This window comes from Schistocerca gregaria, chromosome 1, assembly GCF_023897955.1.
Source record: "Schistocerca gregaria isolate iqSchGreg1 chromosome 1, iqSchGreg1.2, whole genome shotgun sequence".
Classification (NCBI taxonomy): Eukaryota; Metazoa; Arthropoda; class Insecta; order Orthoptera; family Acrididae; genus Schistocerca; species Schistocerca gregaria.
Window position 1 is genome coordinate 577,178,456 of NC_064920.1, and position 16,520 is coordinate 577,194,975.

The 16,520-nt window shown below is 38.9% G+C and overlaps 1 protein-coding gene across 1 annotated transcript in view; it reads left to right on the plus strand.

The window, feature by feature from the left end:
• The window catches only part of LOC126356711 (palmitoyltransferase ZDHHC6), a 111,579-nt gene that overhangs the window by 66,066 nt on the left and 28,993 nt on the right, over positions 1–16,520 (plus strand). The window contains exons 5-6 of the mRNA XM_050007392.1: positions 4,135–4,269; positions 15,128–15,259. Of these exons, the coding sequence (XP_049863349.1) occupies positions 4,135–4,269; positions 15,128–15,259 (267 nt within the window). The remainder of the gene's footprint in view (positions 1–4,134; positions 4,270–15,127; positions 15,260–16,520) is intronic.

A 16,520-nucleotide genomic window follows, 5' to 3' on the forward strand; every position in this document is an offset into this window, starting at 1 on the left:
TGTAAAATTTTCAGTCTGCTGTAGAGTGAAGAACATACATTATTTACAAATGATCAGGGAAACCATCCGAGAAAACAGCAAAAACAATTTGGAACATTATTGAATGAGAAATGGTGATTAGTTATTGTTAATACAGTGTACAGATTGTTTCTGTGAGTTGCTTTTATTGCGTTGTGTTATTCCTTCACTTGTTCTGCTTCCATAAAAGTTCTCTTTTTTCATGGTTCTATGAGAAATCACAAAGAAATGAAGGAAAGTAAAAGCACATAGCCAGATCAATGAGTTGACTGATCCCACCAAGTATGAAAACCTATGACATAAATAAATGCATCATATAGTGTGTCAAGTTTAAACTGTTTATTTCCTGCCTGTTGTCCAGTTGTCTTGGATACATCCCAGTGCAGTTACATACAGTTCATTTACTTATTGATGTTTGTTATTTACATGCTTATGAAATATTTGTGTAGTTGCTAGTTACCCAATTTTATGGTCGTAATATTTACATCGAGCAATTTATATATTTATTTTATTTGAGATACATATTCCATAGATCCAGTATGGTGTGATTACGCATGGATGTGGAATGAGTCAAAGCAGATACAATATAGATATCATATAATACAATACATACTGGTATATTACACATGGTAGATGAATGATTCAAAATTGTTACAATACAATAATATAATCAAGATAATAAACAATACAATACAAAAATACAATAGCAATAAAAAACAATACAGATAACAATGACAAAGGAAATAACCTGAATTACTACTCAAATTACTTATCTCTGTTGAAGAATTCATCTAAAGAGTAGAAACATTTTTCCAATAGAAATCCCTTTCGCTTTTTTTGAATAGCATTTTATTTTCCTTAAGACACTTTATATTACTCGGGAGTGCTTTAAAGATTTTTGTACTTGTGTACTTTACCCGTTTTTGCACCAGAGAGAGATTTTTTCGTTCACAGTGCATATCACCTTTCCGCCTTGTGTTATAATTATGGTATGCCTCATTTGTTTCATGTTCAGAGGAATTGAGAAGAATGAAAGCCATGAGTGAGAGGAGATATTGTGAGGTAGTGGTTAATATACCTAACTGTTTAAAGAAATTTCGACATGAGGTTCTTGAAGGGACACTACATATAATTCGGACTAATTTTTTCTGGCTTACAATTTTTTTTTTTTTAAAGTGGTGAGTTGCCCCAAAAGATTATTCCATAACACATCTCTGAATGAAAGTAGCTAAAATACGCAGACGTTGATACATTGATGTCTCCAAGTTTGGAGATTATTCGGATGGCAAATGTTGCTGAGCTAAGGTTTTTCAGTGTTTGCTGTATGTAGAATTCCCAGTTGCGCCGGTTTTCTATGTGAACGCCTAGGAACTTTGTGCACTGAACGCTCTGCAACTGTTGGCTCTCGTGTGCAATGTTAATCTCTTCTGGGCTTATGTATCTGGAATGGAACTGCATGTAATTAGTTTTACTGAGGCTTCTTGCTAGAGAATTTGCCATGAACCAGTTCAAAGCATTTGCAAGTGCTTGGTCGGCATTTAATTCTACGTCAGGCTTTGCTGGCTGTCACTATACTTGTGTCATCGGCAAACGTTGTGATATTGCTAGCACTATTTGAGGACAGGGGTAGGTCATTAATATATATATATATATATATATATATATATATATATATATATATATATATAATAAATAGGAGGGGACCAAGGATTGACCCTTGTGGATCTCCATGATGTACTGTTCCCCAGTCAGACTCTACCTCTCCTACTTGTAGATTGTTAACACCTAATACTATTTTTTGTTGTCTGTCTTCTAGATATGATCTGAGCCAGTCACCCATTTGTCCACATATTCCATATTGGGCTGCTTTTCCTAAAAGTATTGTGTGATCAATGCAGTTGAAAGCCTTAGTCAGGTCACATAATATGCCAACAGGTAATTTTTTCTTGTCAAGGCATTCTAAAACATTATTTGTAAGTGCGTAAATTGCTTCGGATGTAGATATGCCTGATCTGAAACCAAATTGTTGTTTACTAATTAGTGCAAATTTTTCAAGGTGATTGACAATCCTGACGTATATTAACTTTTCAAAGAGTTTAGAAAATGCTGTTACAAGAGAGATAGGATGATAGTTGGAAGCATCTGTGGGATCACCTTTTTTTGTAGAAGGGCTTCACAGTAACATACTTCATTCTGTCAGGGAAGATACCTTGATTTAGAGAGGTATTGAATATATGAGCTAGAACTTTAGAGAGTTGATTACAGCTGACTTTTAGCAGTTTGCTGCAAATACTGTCTACACCCTTGAATTATTACTTTTTAGAGATACTTTTTTTCAGTTATGGGGACCATACCTATCATGTCTATAGAATTAGGGAAAAGTTCTTTCAGAGTTTTTATTGCCTTTTCTGAAGAGCCTCTGAATGCTGTTTTCTCAGCAACAGTTTGAAAGTGCTCATTAAAGATTTTAGCTACAATATCTTGATTTTTGAACTAGCTTACCTTCATTGTTAAGATCAATATTTTGGGTCTTGTTGGGGTAATTTGCACCAGTCTCATTTCGTATCACTTCCCATATAGTTTTGGTTTTATTAGTGGAGTTATTAATTTTTGAACACAAATACATACTTCTTGATTTCAGAATGACTTTATTCAATATTTTACAGTATTTTTTATAGTTATTAAAATGTTAGGGTCATCTGATTTTTTTTGAGGCAATGTACAACTCTCTCTCTCTCTCTTTTGCAAGAAATCCTAATTCCAGTGGTAATCCAAGGCTTGTTGGTGGATTTTTTAGTATGGGTTTTATATATTCTTTTTGGGAAGGTACTTTCAAATATTAGAGCCACTTCATTACTGAAAAGGTTGTATTTGGAATTGGAATTTTCTACGTTATATACTGGACTCCAGTCTACATTTTGGAGGCGTGATTTAAAGATCTGAATAGTTTCATCAGTAGAGTTCCTAGTAATTTTCCAGTTGGGACCACTATTAATTTCACAAATGAATTGTTAATGGTGAGTCTTTGTCCATCATGGTCAGAGAGACCATTCAGAACTTGCCTGAAGCTATATCACCAGTCTTGGTTATGTCAATAAATACATTATCAATTAATGATTTGGTTTGGAAAGTTATTCTGGTGGGACAATTTACAACAGAAGCAAGATTATATGAGGACATCAAGTTCTCAAGATGTACTCTGTCGCTGGAGTTCGTTAGGAAATTTGCATTTAAGTCTCCAACAACTATGACATCTCTACTGAATTTAAACATGTGTATTAAGAGTGCATCTAACTGTTTCAAAAAAATGCTAAAGCTAGCTGAAGGTGCCCTGTATAAGACTACTACTGCTGTATAAGAGTTATTTGAAGCAAGAGAGCAGCATTATAAACTCACATTTAGAAGTGATTGAGTGACAGAGTAAAAGGTGAGGTGATGGTGGGGAGGGAAAAGTGTGTGTTATAGAATAGATTACATCTTCCATTTAGTTCGTTATTTGTGGAAACAGCTAAATTTAACTTCATTCTTTTGCATGAGCAGGTACACACATCTCTAGATGTGCTTTTCTTCTTTGTACCATTATTGAATTTTCTCTTGCAACGTTTGTCAATTCACACAGTATATGGTGTTTGTATATAAGTAGAAGGATTAAATATTTTTGTTCTTTTTGTCCTGTTTTTAGATAGGCACTGACTATAATTAAACTGGCTGTAATAAATGATTTGTTTTTAGGTTTATTATGGAAAGATAGATCACACTTGCCACATAGGGAAGGCATTGAATCACAGATAAGCGCAGTGAAAAAAAGTGCTAAACAATTAAGGTTTTGGATAGAAAAGTCCTCCCTCTGAAATAGTGTACACATGCACATATACACACACAAGCACACCTCATGGCCGTTTGAGCCACAGCGGTTGGAGACAATGCCTATGCGTGTGCATTTTTTTTTTTTATATGTTTGCAAAGAACAACTGTCCGTCCAAAGCTTAAATATTTAGGACTAATGTCATTGTGCCTGTCTCTGACTTCTCACGTCTTCCATGTGGTGAGAAGCAATGTATCATTTTCATAGTATTGTAGTTATTCCATCCTCAACATACCATTGTTTGTTTTTAGGTTTGGTATCTGTACTATGGTAATGGCACAGAACCAATTGTTTACCTTGGAACATCAATGTTGGTACTGTGTGTATTGGCCCTTGGACTTGCAATTGGGGTTGTTTTGGCTGTCGGAATGTTGCTTTGTTTCCAGGTAAATTAATCAATACGTCTCTTATTTTTTTCCAAAACAAAAATTTTAAATATTGCTCTGGTAGTAGGTTGATGTTTCATATTGTATAAACCTGTTACAAGTATCCTGCACAGAAATTAACTTTAATGATACATGAGACTTCCTTTTTGAAGTAGAATCCTGCTTTATGATATTCATACAGGCTTTTATTAATAATATAACTCATTTAAATTGCTATGTTATGAGAATAGGTCTAATTTAAATATGGATCATCACACGTAGATTGCAGTAATCACTATTAACATGATCAACATTTTTAGTTTGCATTGAAATGGTTACTTCCACTTACAACAGAGTTGATAATATATCGCCTGCATTTTTACTTAATGTAGCACATCTCCAACACCATTAAGCAAAATATTGTGTTACAAATCTAAAAGTGTTGATGAACATACCTGGCACTACGTGATCTCAGCTGTGTGTTCAGTGTATCATTTGTTCATATTAGTCTTGGGTATTCAGCCGGGTACATTTGTTCACAAGACATGATATTTAAATAGCATATTTTGCAATTATCTTCACGTGATACCTGTAGAATGAGCATCTTTCATAAGTCGTACCTCCTTTATACTCATAACTCTCCCATCTTTTCCCTCACTTGCTAGCTGTATGCCATATCGAGTGGAGTGATGGTGGGAGGGACATGGTTGATAAATGCTCGGTGCAAAATCTGGTCCATCATTGCTTCTGTTGCTGCCGTTGGATGTGGAAGTCACTCTCAGCTGTCGTTGAGAGTACCATTGGCTGAGTGCTGGGTTCCATGCTTGACTGAGAGTGGAACTACTTTCTCTAAAGATCAGGTTATCGGTTACTCATTACAATACCCTGTTTAGAACACAATCCCAAAATGACCTGGGCTGCCTTAACACTTTTTTAATTCATACTTCATTGAGTCACCTGTAGCTGTGCAGTGTTTTGTAATTGAAAATCTTGTTGGTTGCTTGAGTTCAGTGTCTTTCCTGTGCTCTTGGCACCTTCCTTCCACTGTATGCAGTCTGCGTGATATATACCGTATGCATGTGAGTGGAATACAGTAGACACTTAATTTATTGTATCTCAAGTCATCTCTCACTGTACCCAATAGAGCACACATTTTCTGAAATTTATAGAAAATGCATTTAGTGTTAGAGTGAGCCAATCTTCTACCAACTTTTTTCAATAGCTTTCCAACATGTGGAAGATTCACCATTGCCTTGTTCTCCTCATCCGGTTCATGTGTGTACCATTTGCCTGAAAGCACATCAGATGTGTCTCGTGGCATATATATTCTTCTTGAATATTCCCTCAAGGTGATCGAGCTGTCTTTGTAGGCTTTCTGTGTCTATTAATGCACAGACGCTGTGGTCCTGTGCATGTAGTGCACCCTCACACTGTGAAGGATGAAGGCACGTGGAGGCATGGAGGTACATATAGGTGTGGATGGTTTTCCTGGACACACTGTCCCGTAGTTCCATCCACCTTGTGCTTGACTAAAACATTGAAAAAGGAGAGTTCACCATTCTCTTCCATCTCCATAGTGAGTTTGATGCTGGGGTGTAGAGTGATCACATGTTAAAGAAATGCCAGAAGCTTTCCACTAAATGTGTCATCAGCATGTGTGAAAAAGCATGTAGGCTTCAGTGCAACTTTTTTCTGAGCTTTCTCTTCAAAATCAGTCTGCTACTGCCAGTGCCATAGGGCACTCCATGGTAACACCATTATTTTCTTCATAATAATTCTATTGAAGAGAAAAAATACAGATAGGAGAATGAATTCGAAGTGAAGTTGAATTTCTCCCTGATCAGCTTGAGAGAATCAGAAAGCAACACTTTATTTAAGAGAAGAATAAGAGGCCTATCTGCAGCACACCGGCAAAGTGTCAAACAAAATTGGCAACCTAACATTAAACGTGTTTTCTGTCCACCTCCAAAAATGCGTACACTGCTAGGTATGGTGAAAGATGATTTGAGGCTCCATAAACTGTCTGCTACAGTCCATGCAAATGTAGTAAGGCTTACGTTGGGCTGACTGTATAGACAGTTGAAAAAAGGTGCCTGCTGCACAGCAGAAACACCAAAGGCAAGGAACCAACAAAATTTGTGGTTATGAAACGCTGAATAGCTACAGGGAACTCAACGAAATATGAGTAAATAGAACTGCTAAGACAGCCCTGGTCGTTTGCGATTGTTTTCCAAAAAGAGGTTGTTGAAATAAGAGTAGCTGATGACCGGATCCTTATAGACAGTGGCTTACTCTTAGTAAAGCAAAGCTTAAGATCACATACATTATTGTTTGTTATTGCTTGGGTTTACAAATGACTTAAGATCTGTCCCAGATATTTTTCAGTTTATTTCTCTCTCTTTCTGTGTCTACTTCTGAGGATATTTTTATTTGGAATTGCAATTTTTGATTAGCCTTATTTGCCCTAAGTAATAGTGGCGCTTCCTCTGGTAGTATTTTCTGAATATACTCTGTAAATAAAAAGAGAAATATTGTGAGAAAAATTAGATCACAAACACACATGAACACCCAAACACACCTACTATAAAATATATTTATAAAAGAGAAGTTAATATGTGTGTTGTTAATAACAGAGCCATTTGTGGTGAGAGTAATGAGAACCCCATGATGCAGACATAATGAATGGTGAGAACCATTAATGAAAGCTGAACACAATGTAGGATGAAGAGAATTGTCAAAGAAAAATTAGTTAAAGGGGGCAAAGGTCATCTAAATTATAAACTTCAGCTTGGTTGATAGACAGACTTTTAAACTGAAAATGTGTTGTGACTTGCCGATCTTTCAAAGTGCCGCTGCGCAGTTATGTGCGTCCTCTACATGTGGTGCTGTCTGTCAGCGATGCAGCAGCGGCGCCACCTAAGCGGCCAGCCAGCCAGCGGCCGCTAGACTTGGAGTCAGTTATGATTTGAATGTTACCGTGTACATGTCTTACTTTGTTTACTTGCTCTGTGACTTACATGTGATGTGTCGTTTTTGAAATATATGTGTTAAACTTGACGTTATAACAATTGGCGACGAGGTAGTAGATTTATCCTTTTCATCATTGACCCACAGGTTTTCATGGCTACTTTAGAGCAACTATTGCAAGGTCTCATTGAACAGCAAATGCTTCTCACATCAGTGATTTGCGATTTCGTTGCGGCATCAAATGCGGGGCGTTTCTCATAGTTGTCTATACATCCTTACGACGAGACGGCAGAAGACTGGTCTGATTACGAAAAACGTCTTTGACAGCACTTCGTGGCATTTCATGTCAAGGACAAACAAACATGTAAGTCTCTGTTCCTTTCATGGATTTCACTTCAAATGTATCGGTTGTTGTCGCAATTGGCTCCTTTGAAAGATCCTGCGTCTTTGTCCTTTGCTGACATGTGCTCACTTCTGTCCATATATTTTCACAAGCGTACGCATGTGGTAGCCTCTCGTGTTGCCTTTTATTGCTGTCAAAAACAACTGAATAATTCTTATTGCGCTTGGGCTGCTGAACTTCACGGCCTCAGTAGAAAGTGTCAATTTGTTACTGAAGTTCACAAAGAATCCTTCACTGATTCCATGGTACGGGATGCTATTATCCAATCGGCACCCGGCAAAGAAGTTAGGCAACGTGCCATTCAGTTGGCAAATCTGTCTCTAGATGAAGTCCTATCCATTGCGCAGTCGTTTGAAATTTCTCGCGCCGCTGGAGCGCAAATAGAGGCGTGGGGTGACGTTGGGGAAATACAACCTCTGTGCGCTGTTGACGATGCGTGCGGCGTGTCCCCGCCGGCCTGTGTGGCTGCAGTATGCTCCCATGCGCAGCCTCGGCCAAACCGTAAACAAACCTCTAAGAAACTGCAGCAAAAGCCCCGGCAACTTCCTTCATGTCCGCGTTTACGGAACATTCACGGGAGGATTGTCCCCAACGTTGGGCCGTGTGTCACAGTTGCAAAAAGAAGGGTCATGTGTCATCCGTTTGCAAATCCGATCGCATACCTGATGTTCATGAATGTGACACTGATTCTGCTTCTGTGTTGTCTGTCAATGGTACTTCTTCCCTTTCAGGGAAGTTATTTCTTACTGTCCAAATCCTTGGTCGGGATGTTCGCATGCAGGTGGATACTGGTTCTGCTGCCACTATCATCAATTCTCAGACGTATCTTCAGTTGGGTTTTCCAATCCTATCACCTGTCACTCAGCAATTACGGACATACAATAAAAAGATGATTTCTCTCTTGGGACAATTTAATGCTGAGGTATCTTACAAATCCGTCATTCGCACTGTTACTATATTTGTGGTTGACCATTGTAACGTGGAAAATCTTTTTGGTTTTGATGCCTTTCACGTTTTTGAGTTCTCCATAGATGATTCTGTCAATATTGTCTCTGATGCCATTCCTTATGCTCAATTGTATTCCTTGTTGAGGACATTTTTGTCCCTTTTTTTTCTCCTGGGTTATGCCGTGCAAATGACTTTCAAGCTCATATCACGCTAAAACTCACTGATTGGCCTAAGTTTTTTCGGGCTCGGCCCAGTCCTGTGGCCATTCGTGATCGGGTCAAATGGGAGATGGATCGTCTCACTGCTTCAGGGGTCTTGCTTCCTGTCACTTCAATTGAGTGGTCATCTCCTGTCATTGTCGTTGCTAAGCCCAATGGTGATATTCGTCTCTGTGGCAATTTCAAAGCCACTGTAAATGCTCAATGCCTCATCGACACTTACCCTATTCCCTGACCTGAAAAATTGTTCACTAAACTTGCTGGAGGCCAGTATTTTTCTAAACTTGACCTGTCAGAAGCTTATCATGCTTATCATCAACTTCCTCTCAACGCTGCTTCCCAGCAGTTTCTAGTCCTTAACACGCCTTTTGGCCTCTATCAATACCAACGATTGCCATTCGTGCCCCTGCTCTCTTTCAGCGATTCTTGGAACAATTATTGCTCCTTGTCCCTGGGTGTATCAATTACATGGACGACATTGTTGTCACAGGCTCCACCACTGAAGAACATCTTCAGAATCTCTGCACACTTTTTCATGTCTTAAAGGCTGCTGGTATTAAGTGTAATCTTCAGAAATCACAATTTTTTCAGGCATCTATCACGTACTTGGGGTTTTCAACTCTCTCAGAATGGTATTCGTCCACTTTAGCAAACTGTCACTGCGATTGATGCCCTTCCTCACCCTACATCTGTTACGGAACTGCAGGCCTTCTTGCAGAAAATAGTATACTATCACAGGTTTTTACCGTTTGCAGCTTTGGTGGCTCAGCCGTTGCATCGCCTGTTGCATAAAAACGTGCCCTTTCACTGGTCTGCGTCATGCGATGCGGCTTTCCAGAAATTGAAGGCTATGCTGAAACAGGCCCTGTGCCTGGCTACTTATCGACCTGGCCAACATCTCGTTCTTGCCACGGATGCCTCTCAGTATGGGGTTGGTGCAGTCCTTGCGCACCGTTTTTCTGACGGTTCTAAACAACCCATTGCTTATGCCTCCAAAACTCTCGCGGATGCCCAACGAAAATATTCTCAAATTGAAAAAGAAGCTTTGGCAATTATTTATGCTCTTCATAAGTTTGGTGTTTTTCTTTATGGACCCAAATTTCATCTTGTTATGGACCCCAAACCACTTGTTTTCTTGTTTCATCCACCAATGTCACTTCCCGACAAGGCTGCACACCGCCTCCACCGACTCTTAATTGATGCCTACTCTAACTTTCCTTTCATTGTCCTTTGCACGTCGCCTACCACCGCGGCAACTACAAATGCCCTAGCTCAAATTTTCTCTTTGGAAGGCCTTCCCTCTACTCTTGTTACTGAAAATGGTCCACAATTTGCCTCTTCCGAATTTGTGGATTTTTGTGCCCGTCTTGGCGTCATGAATGTCATGGCCTCTCCTTTCTATCCACAGTCCAACGGTGAGGCTGAACGACTGGTCCACCTTCGGCTCTACCTGACGCTCGGGATCTTGGCATTTCTCATTACTCACAACGCAACCCTCTCACCATCATCTTGGTGCTAGCACAAGAATGTACGCCACCAGGAGACGTGCCCATGCAGGAACCGGATAACCATCATGTGTTGGAGCAACTCTACTCACCTCCTTCTCCTACAGATGCGGACACATCGCCCATGTCTCCTGTTATAACAACCGGACTTGCCACAACAGGCAGAATGGTGCACTGGCCCCCAGCAGATTTGACCCCTACGTCTCCTGTCATCTCGACCCATTATCATCGGGGACACTTCCGTCTGTACGGAAAGCCTCCACCTGGAGACTTCACGGCCAGTCAAACAACACTTATGGACGTTAGCAATCTACAGGCCACCTTCATCAAGACCAGTGCAAAAAATTAAAAGGGGGAAAAAGTGTTGTGACTCGCCTAGCTTTCAAAGTGCTGCCGCGCAGTTATGTGCGTCCTCTACATACGGTGCTGTCTGCCAGTGATGCAGCAGCCGTGCCACCTAAGTGGCCAGCCAGCCAGCGGCCAGCCTCTAGACTTGGTCTCAGTGCTGATTTGAATGTTGCCATGTACACATGTCTTACTTTGTCTACTTGCTCTGTGACTTACATGTGTAGTTTCCTTTTTGAAATATATGTGTTCAACTTGATGTTATAACAAAATGAACCACATTAAAACTGGTATGCAGTAGTATTTATTACATTTTTGAAGAAATCAACTAACCAAAAAAAGTGATAGAGACTTGATTGCAATGAATAAATGATCCAGAAGTTAAAAAAAGGGTTAAAAATTATTCTTATAGCGGGAAACACTGTGGAAGAGAAGGAAGATAAGTAGAATGGAAAGAGAATTGTTATAGACAGAAAACAGATAACAGAAATTATGAGATAGGAGAGGAGCTGGGGTGAAGAGATGAGAGAGAATGTAAGGGATCAAGGATGATTTTTGAGGAACAGTTGTGAAACATTGAAGTGGAAGGATGAAAGTAGAAGGAAACATTGACAAAAAAGGAAACAAACAAGAAGAAAATCAGATAGATGGCAAGGGAGAGCCTGATATGTACTGTGTAGTTATGGTTCTTTGGCTTCTCTCAGCATATTTCAGTATTAAACACTTCACAGGTGAACAGCCAGATGTCAGTATCCGATGTACCCATGGAATGAAGTATGACCATACTAAGATTCTGACACAGATTTCTAACTTCTGGGATAGTGTCATCAAAGAATGTATGAAGGTGTGAGTAAGGGATGTGCTGATGAATCATGATAGTGGCAACATCCTTAGTAAGGCATGGGAACCCACAATTAGTCTGGTAAAGAAGAGGCAGGAGATATCCCCCGTGAACTGTCGTCAGCAACACATGAAACAGCAGCAAAGGTGCCACCAGCACGTGTCCTTAGGTGTGGACCAAGGACGGAGCAATGTGTCAGCAGGAGGGAGGAGAAGAAGACCTGGACTTCCACCCATTTCCTACAGGTGGACTACAGACTGAGTGGCAGCTAGGAGGGAGTGAATGGGTGGGAAGGGGTGGTGGAGATGTAAAAGAACCATACTATCTCCTAAGCAGTTCATCAGTGCACTTAATGATAGAAGCATGATCACTTTCCAAACATTGTGTTTGTTGGACACTAACAGCTGGCTGTTCACTTGTGAAGTATTTCATTAGTGAAGAGTTATTGTCATCGGAAGATTAATATTTAGAGAAGAATTAATATAATTTTGGTGGTAAAAAAAAGTCTGACCATGACTTGTAATGCTTCAGTGCATTTTCAGCCAGAAAATGAAAGAGATTACGATATTGGTTAAAACTAAGACAGTGGGCAGTTTTGCATAACTAATTTTCAAGTTGTGATTGCTGAGTCATAGATAGGCACAACAAAAAGACTGTCACACAATAAGTTTTCGATCAACAAGGCCGAATTGTCTATTTTTGACAAAGACCTTGGTAGCCAAAAGCTTATTGTGTGACACTATTTTTGTTGTGCCTGTCTGTGACTCAGCATCCCTGCTATATGATGATCAGCAACTATCCGTTTCATAATATTATTATTATCTATGTACTTATGTATGTATCTCTACAAGATAAATTTTGTTTTGCTTGACAGTTAGTATTAATACTTTTATTTCTGCCAGTCTCCTCTCCCATCAATGTTTTCTGTTCCCTTTGTTTTCTTTCTTGGCTCAAGATTCTCACAGGCGAAGCATTTTAAATGCTGCCCAATGAGATCGTGTGAGCTTGTCCACGGGCAGGTATAGGTAGTATAGCTATTCATCAGGTGGCACTATTGCCCTACTTTCAAACTTTGTTCTCTCACCCCTGCCCATGGTCACTCGACAGACATACTGCCTGCACATGCTATTTGCACACTCTACCTTGGATGCCGGCAGGACATACACACTTGAGTGAATCCAGTCTGTCCTAAGCAGTTGCTCCCTTCTGCTATCTTGTAACACTTATCAAATATGTATCTTCATTTCCTTCTGCCCTTGGTGAATATGAGCTCTTGTAATTTCTCAGAATAGATTACATGTTTAACTTCTTTGCTTGTATCCATATTTTACAGTAATGTCATTAGAATTTTATGAAATTGCAAAGTATTTTTGTTGGTTGTCACTGCTTTTATAGACAAGATTCCAGTAATAGTTGAATGGCTGTTGAGTCGTTCTCTGGACTTGCTGTGACTGTAGTGTTAGCTTGAATATAGCATGGAAAGTTTTCTACTGCTGAGCTGCTCTTCTAAACAGCATCCAATAGGAGCAAACCAGTTGCAACTTTACCTGATGTTGCTCCCCCTGAGGTAGTTGGGCTGTACATGTCTCTATTTAAAAGGAATAGCTCAATGTACTGGTAGAGTCGAGCAGCACATGTCTGTTTTCATGCCCAGCTGTTAACTTGCTGCAGATAATAACTTAATGCTGTAGTCCTGCAATCAAATAGTCCATGCATTGGTGAGAATTAAGAGTTAATAAATACACAGTAATATATAAGTGAATAATTAATAAAAAAACATTGTATTGTAAAGTCTATAATTGATATAGGTGACAAAGATTTATGTTGAATAATGTTAATTCAAGAAAAAACATCTTGAAATAAAGGGAAAGTGGTCCTACAATATCCATTTAAAAGAGGGACAGAAAATACCTTTATCAAAGGTTACGTCCAGAATGTTATGTGAATGATAGCAAAATCCCCAAACTAAATAGGCATCAAAGACTTGAGAAAACTAAGATCGCAGTACCCAAAATATTCACCAGCTCGGAACAGTTCAGAGTTCAACACGACATTTCACAAATTAATACACATGGTACAAAAAAAGTAGCACATGCCCTGTCTGTCTTCAGTTCCATAATACAATCAGAAAAAGTTAGTATCCTACACTGGATCTAATTCAGACCTCTCAAAATATTAAGTCCCTCCAGAAGTTAAAGTATGATAGTGGCCATTCACCAGCCAGAATCAGTTACCTGCATGACTGAATCACACTTGTTACTACAGGCAGGTCTACCATCTTCCAGTACTTGAAATGGTGTCCTCTTCAGTATCTAATAGAAAAGCTGATCTCATAGCAACTGTTCAGTGCCCGGAATCACCCACTACATCAAATACTTCATGATACCACAGATCTTCTTCAAGAACTAATGTAAAAGTGTCCAGAATCGCTCCTTTGAGCACTTCACTCAAAAAGCATCCATATCCACTTGATTTCAGCAGTGTTCCGTCACTATTGAACTCTCATTGGGTAAAGGCCATCCCCACCAAAATTATGTTGTTCATAAGTTCTACAAACATGATTTAACTCGGCTTGATCACTTCCCAAACTAAACTTAATATATCACAACAATGTTTAAATAAAGAAATGTTCAACAATATTTAAATAAAGAAATGTTGAAAACATTTGGTTACATTCAGATCTTTCACAATAATTGCAATTAAAAGTTTGTTCATTCATAAATAAACCAGCATTCTTAAGCAAGTGTGCTCTCGACAAATGACGACAGTTTGCCATTAAATATTGTTTAAACAATTATTTAAGCTCGCTTGACAGCAGCATCTTTTGGTCCTCTTTCCAATTGTGGTGTCAGCTTACACATGCAATTGACAACTTCTTAAATTATTACTATTTTGTTTTAGCAATTGTAATCAGTAATTAAGTAAATGGTAACATCTTCATTAAACAACTACAGTAGTATGACAATATGAGGTATTCACGCTGCATTTATTCGCTGTGTTATTGTGGAGAATACGATGTTCTGTTAAGTATTTGCGTAAGGGAAAGATACAAAGAACATAATCGATCAAGAAGTGGAATGGATACAGGTAAATTGCTTTCTGGTATGAAAGCCATTGTTTAATACTGTCATCGTAGATATCATTTGTTGAAACCATGTGAAGTGTTTAAAAGTTATTGATTCATAGTGTAAATGTTCAGTCACCATAAAATATTAACTTCTGTAGTGTGTCGCTGGCCGTGCCTAATTTATCTGACAGCACTATTGTATTCATATTTTCTTTAATACTTGACTGTGAATAATTATAGATTTTCTAAGAGTTACAACTTAGCCATCTTTCACCTTTTCTGACACTCCACCATGTTTGGTACATTTTCTGCACAAGGGTCATGTGAGCAATAGCTGCCCCTTAAGAAACAGCATGGCATAAATAGTATATCTGATTTTCTTTATTGAGTATCATATTTCAAAAAGTGTTTTGTAATACTTGTAGTAGAATTAACTGTTTTGTGTAACTGTTGTATGTGAACATTCTAAGCCAGTTTTAAGGAACATTTTTGACGAACATAATCGTGTGAAATTATAACTGTATGTCGTTTGATTTGAGATTAACATATATCTTAAATTTTTATATTATTATGCCTGTTTCACAGCTCCGTGCAGTATTCAGAAATCGGACTGCCATTGAAGATTGGATAATGGAGAAAGCAAAACATCGTCGTAAGGGCACAGATGAAATTTTCATTTTCCCGTATAACTTGGGATGGAAACATAATTTTAGACAGGTATTTTTTTCTGTTTTGCTGGAATTTTTTGTAAAATTTTCATTTTTCATTTTAAGAGGCAGAATTTAAAGAATTAGATAAGTTACTTCTGGTTTCAAGAGAAAAATCTTTGCCTGAGAACATTTTTGTAGTAGCCATACTCCAGGCCATTGCTGGTCTGGGCTTTCTTATAGGAACAGATCTACATGTTAGACTGTCAGAATCAGCAATAGACTGAAGAAGAACTGCCGTCTTTGTTCTACAAATAAAGCAGTGTGCTGGCATTACAAATATGGTCTTCAGTTGGAATTGTGGAAATAGTACTTAAACTCCTTGTATTTCTTAGCGACATAAATATAGTTGCATAACCATGGGAAAAAACTTAAAAGTAAAAATGAGAATTGGTTTCATTGTTTCAATATGTAATTGACTAAATGTTATCTGAAACATATGATAATGTATTTGCCCATTAATTGATTTCAGATACTGCAATTATTTCACTTTATTGCCAGTGTTGGAAATAATTTATTTTCTTGTTTCCAGAATGAGATTTCCACTCTGCAGTGGAGTGTACACTGATATCAGCGCACACACCGCTGCAGAGTGAAAATCTCATTCTGGAAACATCCCCCAGGCCGTGGCTAAGCCATATCTCTGCAGTATCCTTTCTTTCAGGAGTGCTAGTTCTGCAAGGTTTCCCAGGAGAGCTTCTGTAAAATTTGGAAGGTAGGAGACGAGATACTGGCAGAGGTAAAGCTATGAGGACCAGGCGTGAGTCGTGCTTTGGTAGCTCAGATGGTAGAGCACTTGCCCGCGAAAGGCAAAGGTCCCGAGTTAGAGTCTCGGTCGGGCACACAGTTTTAATCTGCCAGGAAGTTTCTTATTTTCTTGTTCTTTTTGTAGTTTGACTTATCTAGGAATAAATCACAATATATGAAAATAATGACAGTCATTATATACTCATCCTGTGGCAGCTCCACAAAGCAAGCCTCTCAGGGGCTCAGCATTCATTTGCTGGGTATGGGCTTGGCGACCTCAGGGTTCCTCAGCTGGGGACTAGTAAGTGCTGCCAGGCCTCTGTCATCATAAGCTTTGAATATGCTTCAGTGACCAGCAGGTGGTGCAGTGGGTGGTGCAGCAGGGGAATGTTGTGTATACAGGGAATGGGGATCTTGGCTTGACCAGCTGAGGATGCTAAAAACCTCTATAAAATAGCCCCTCAATTTCAAGTGTGCTGCACACTGATGATATGCATAGCTGTTGAGGTGGAACAGTTGTTAGT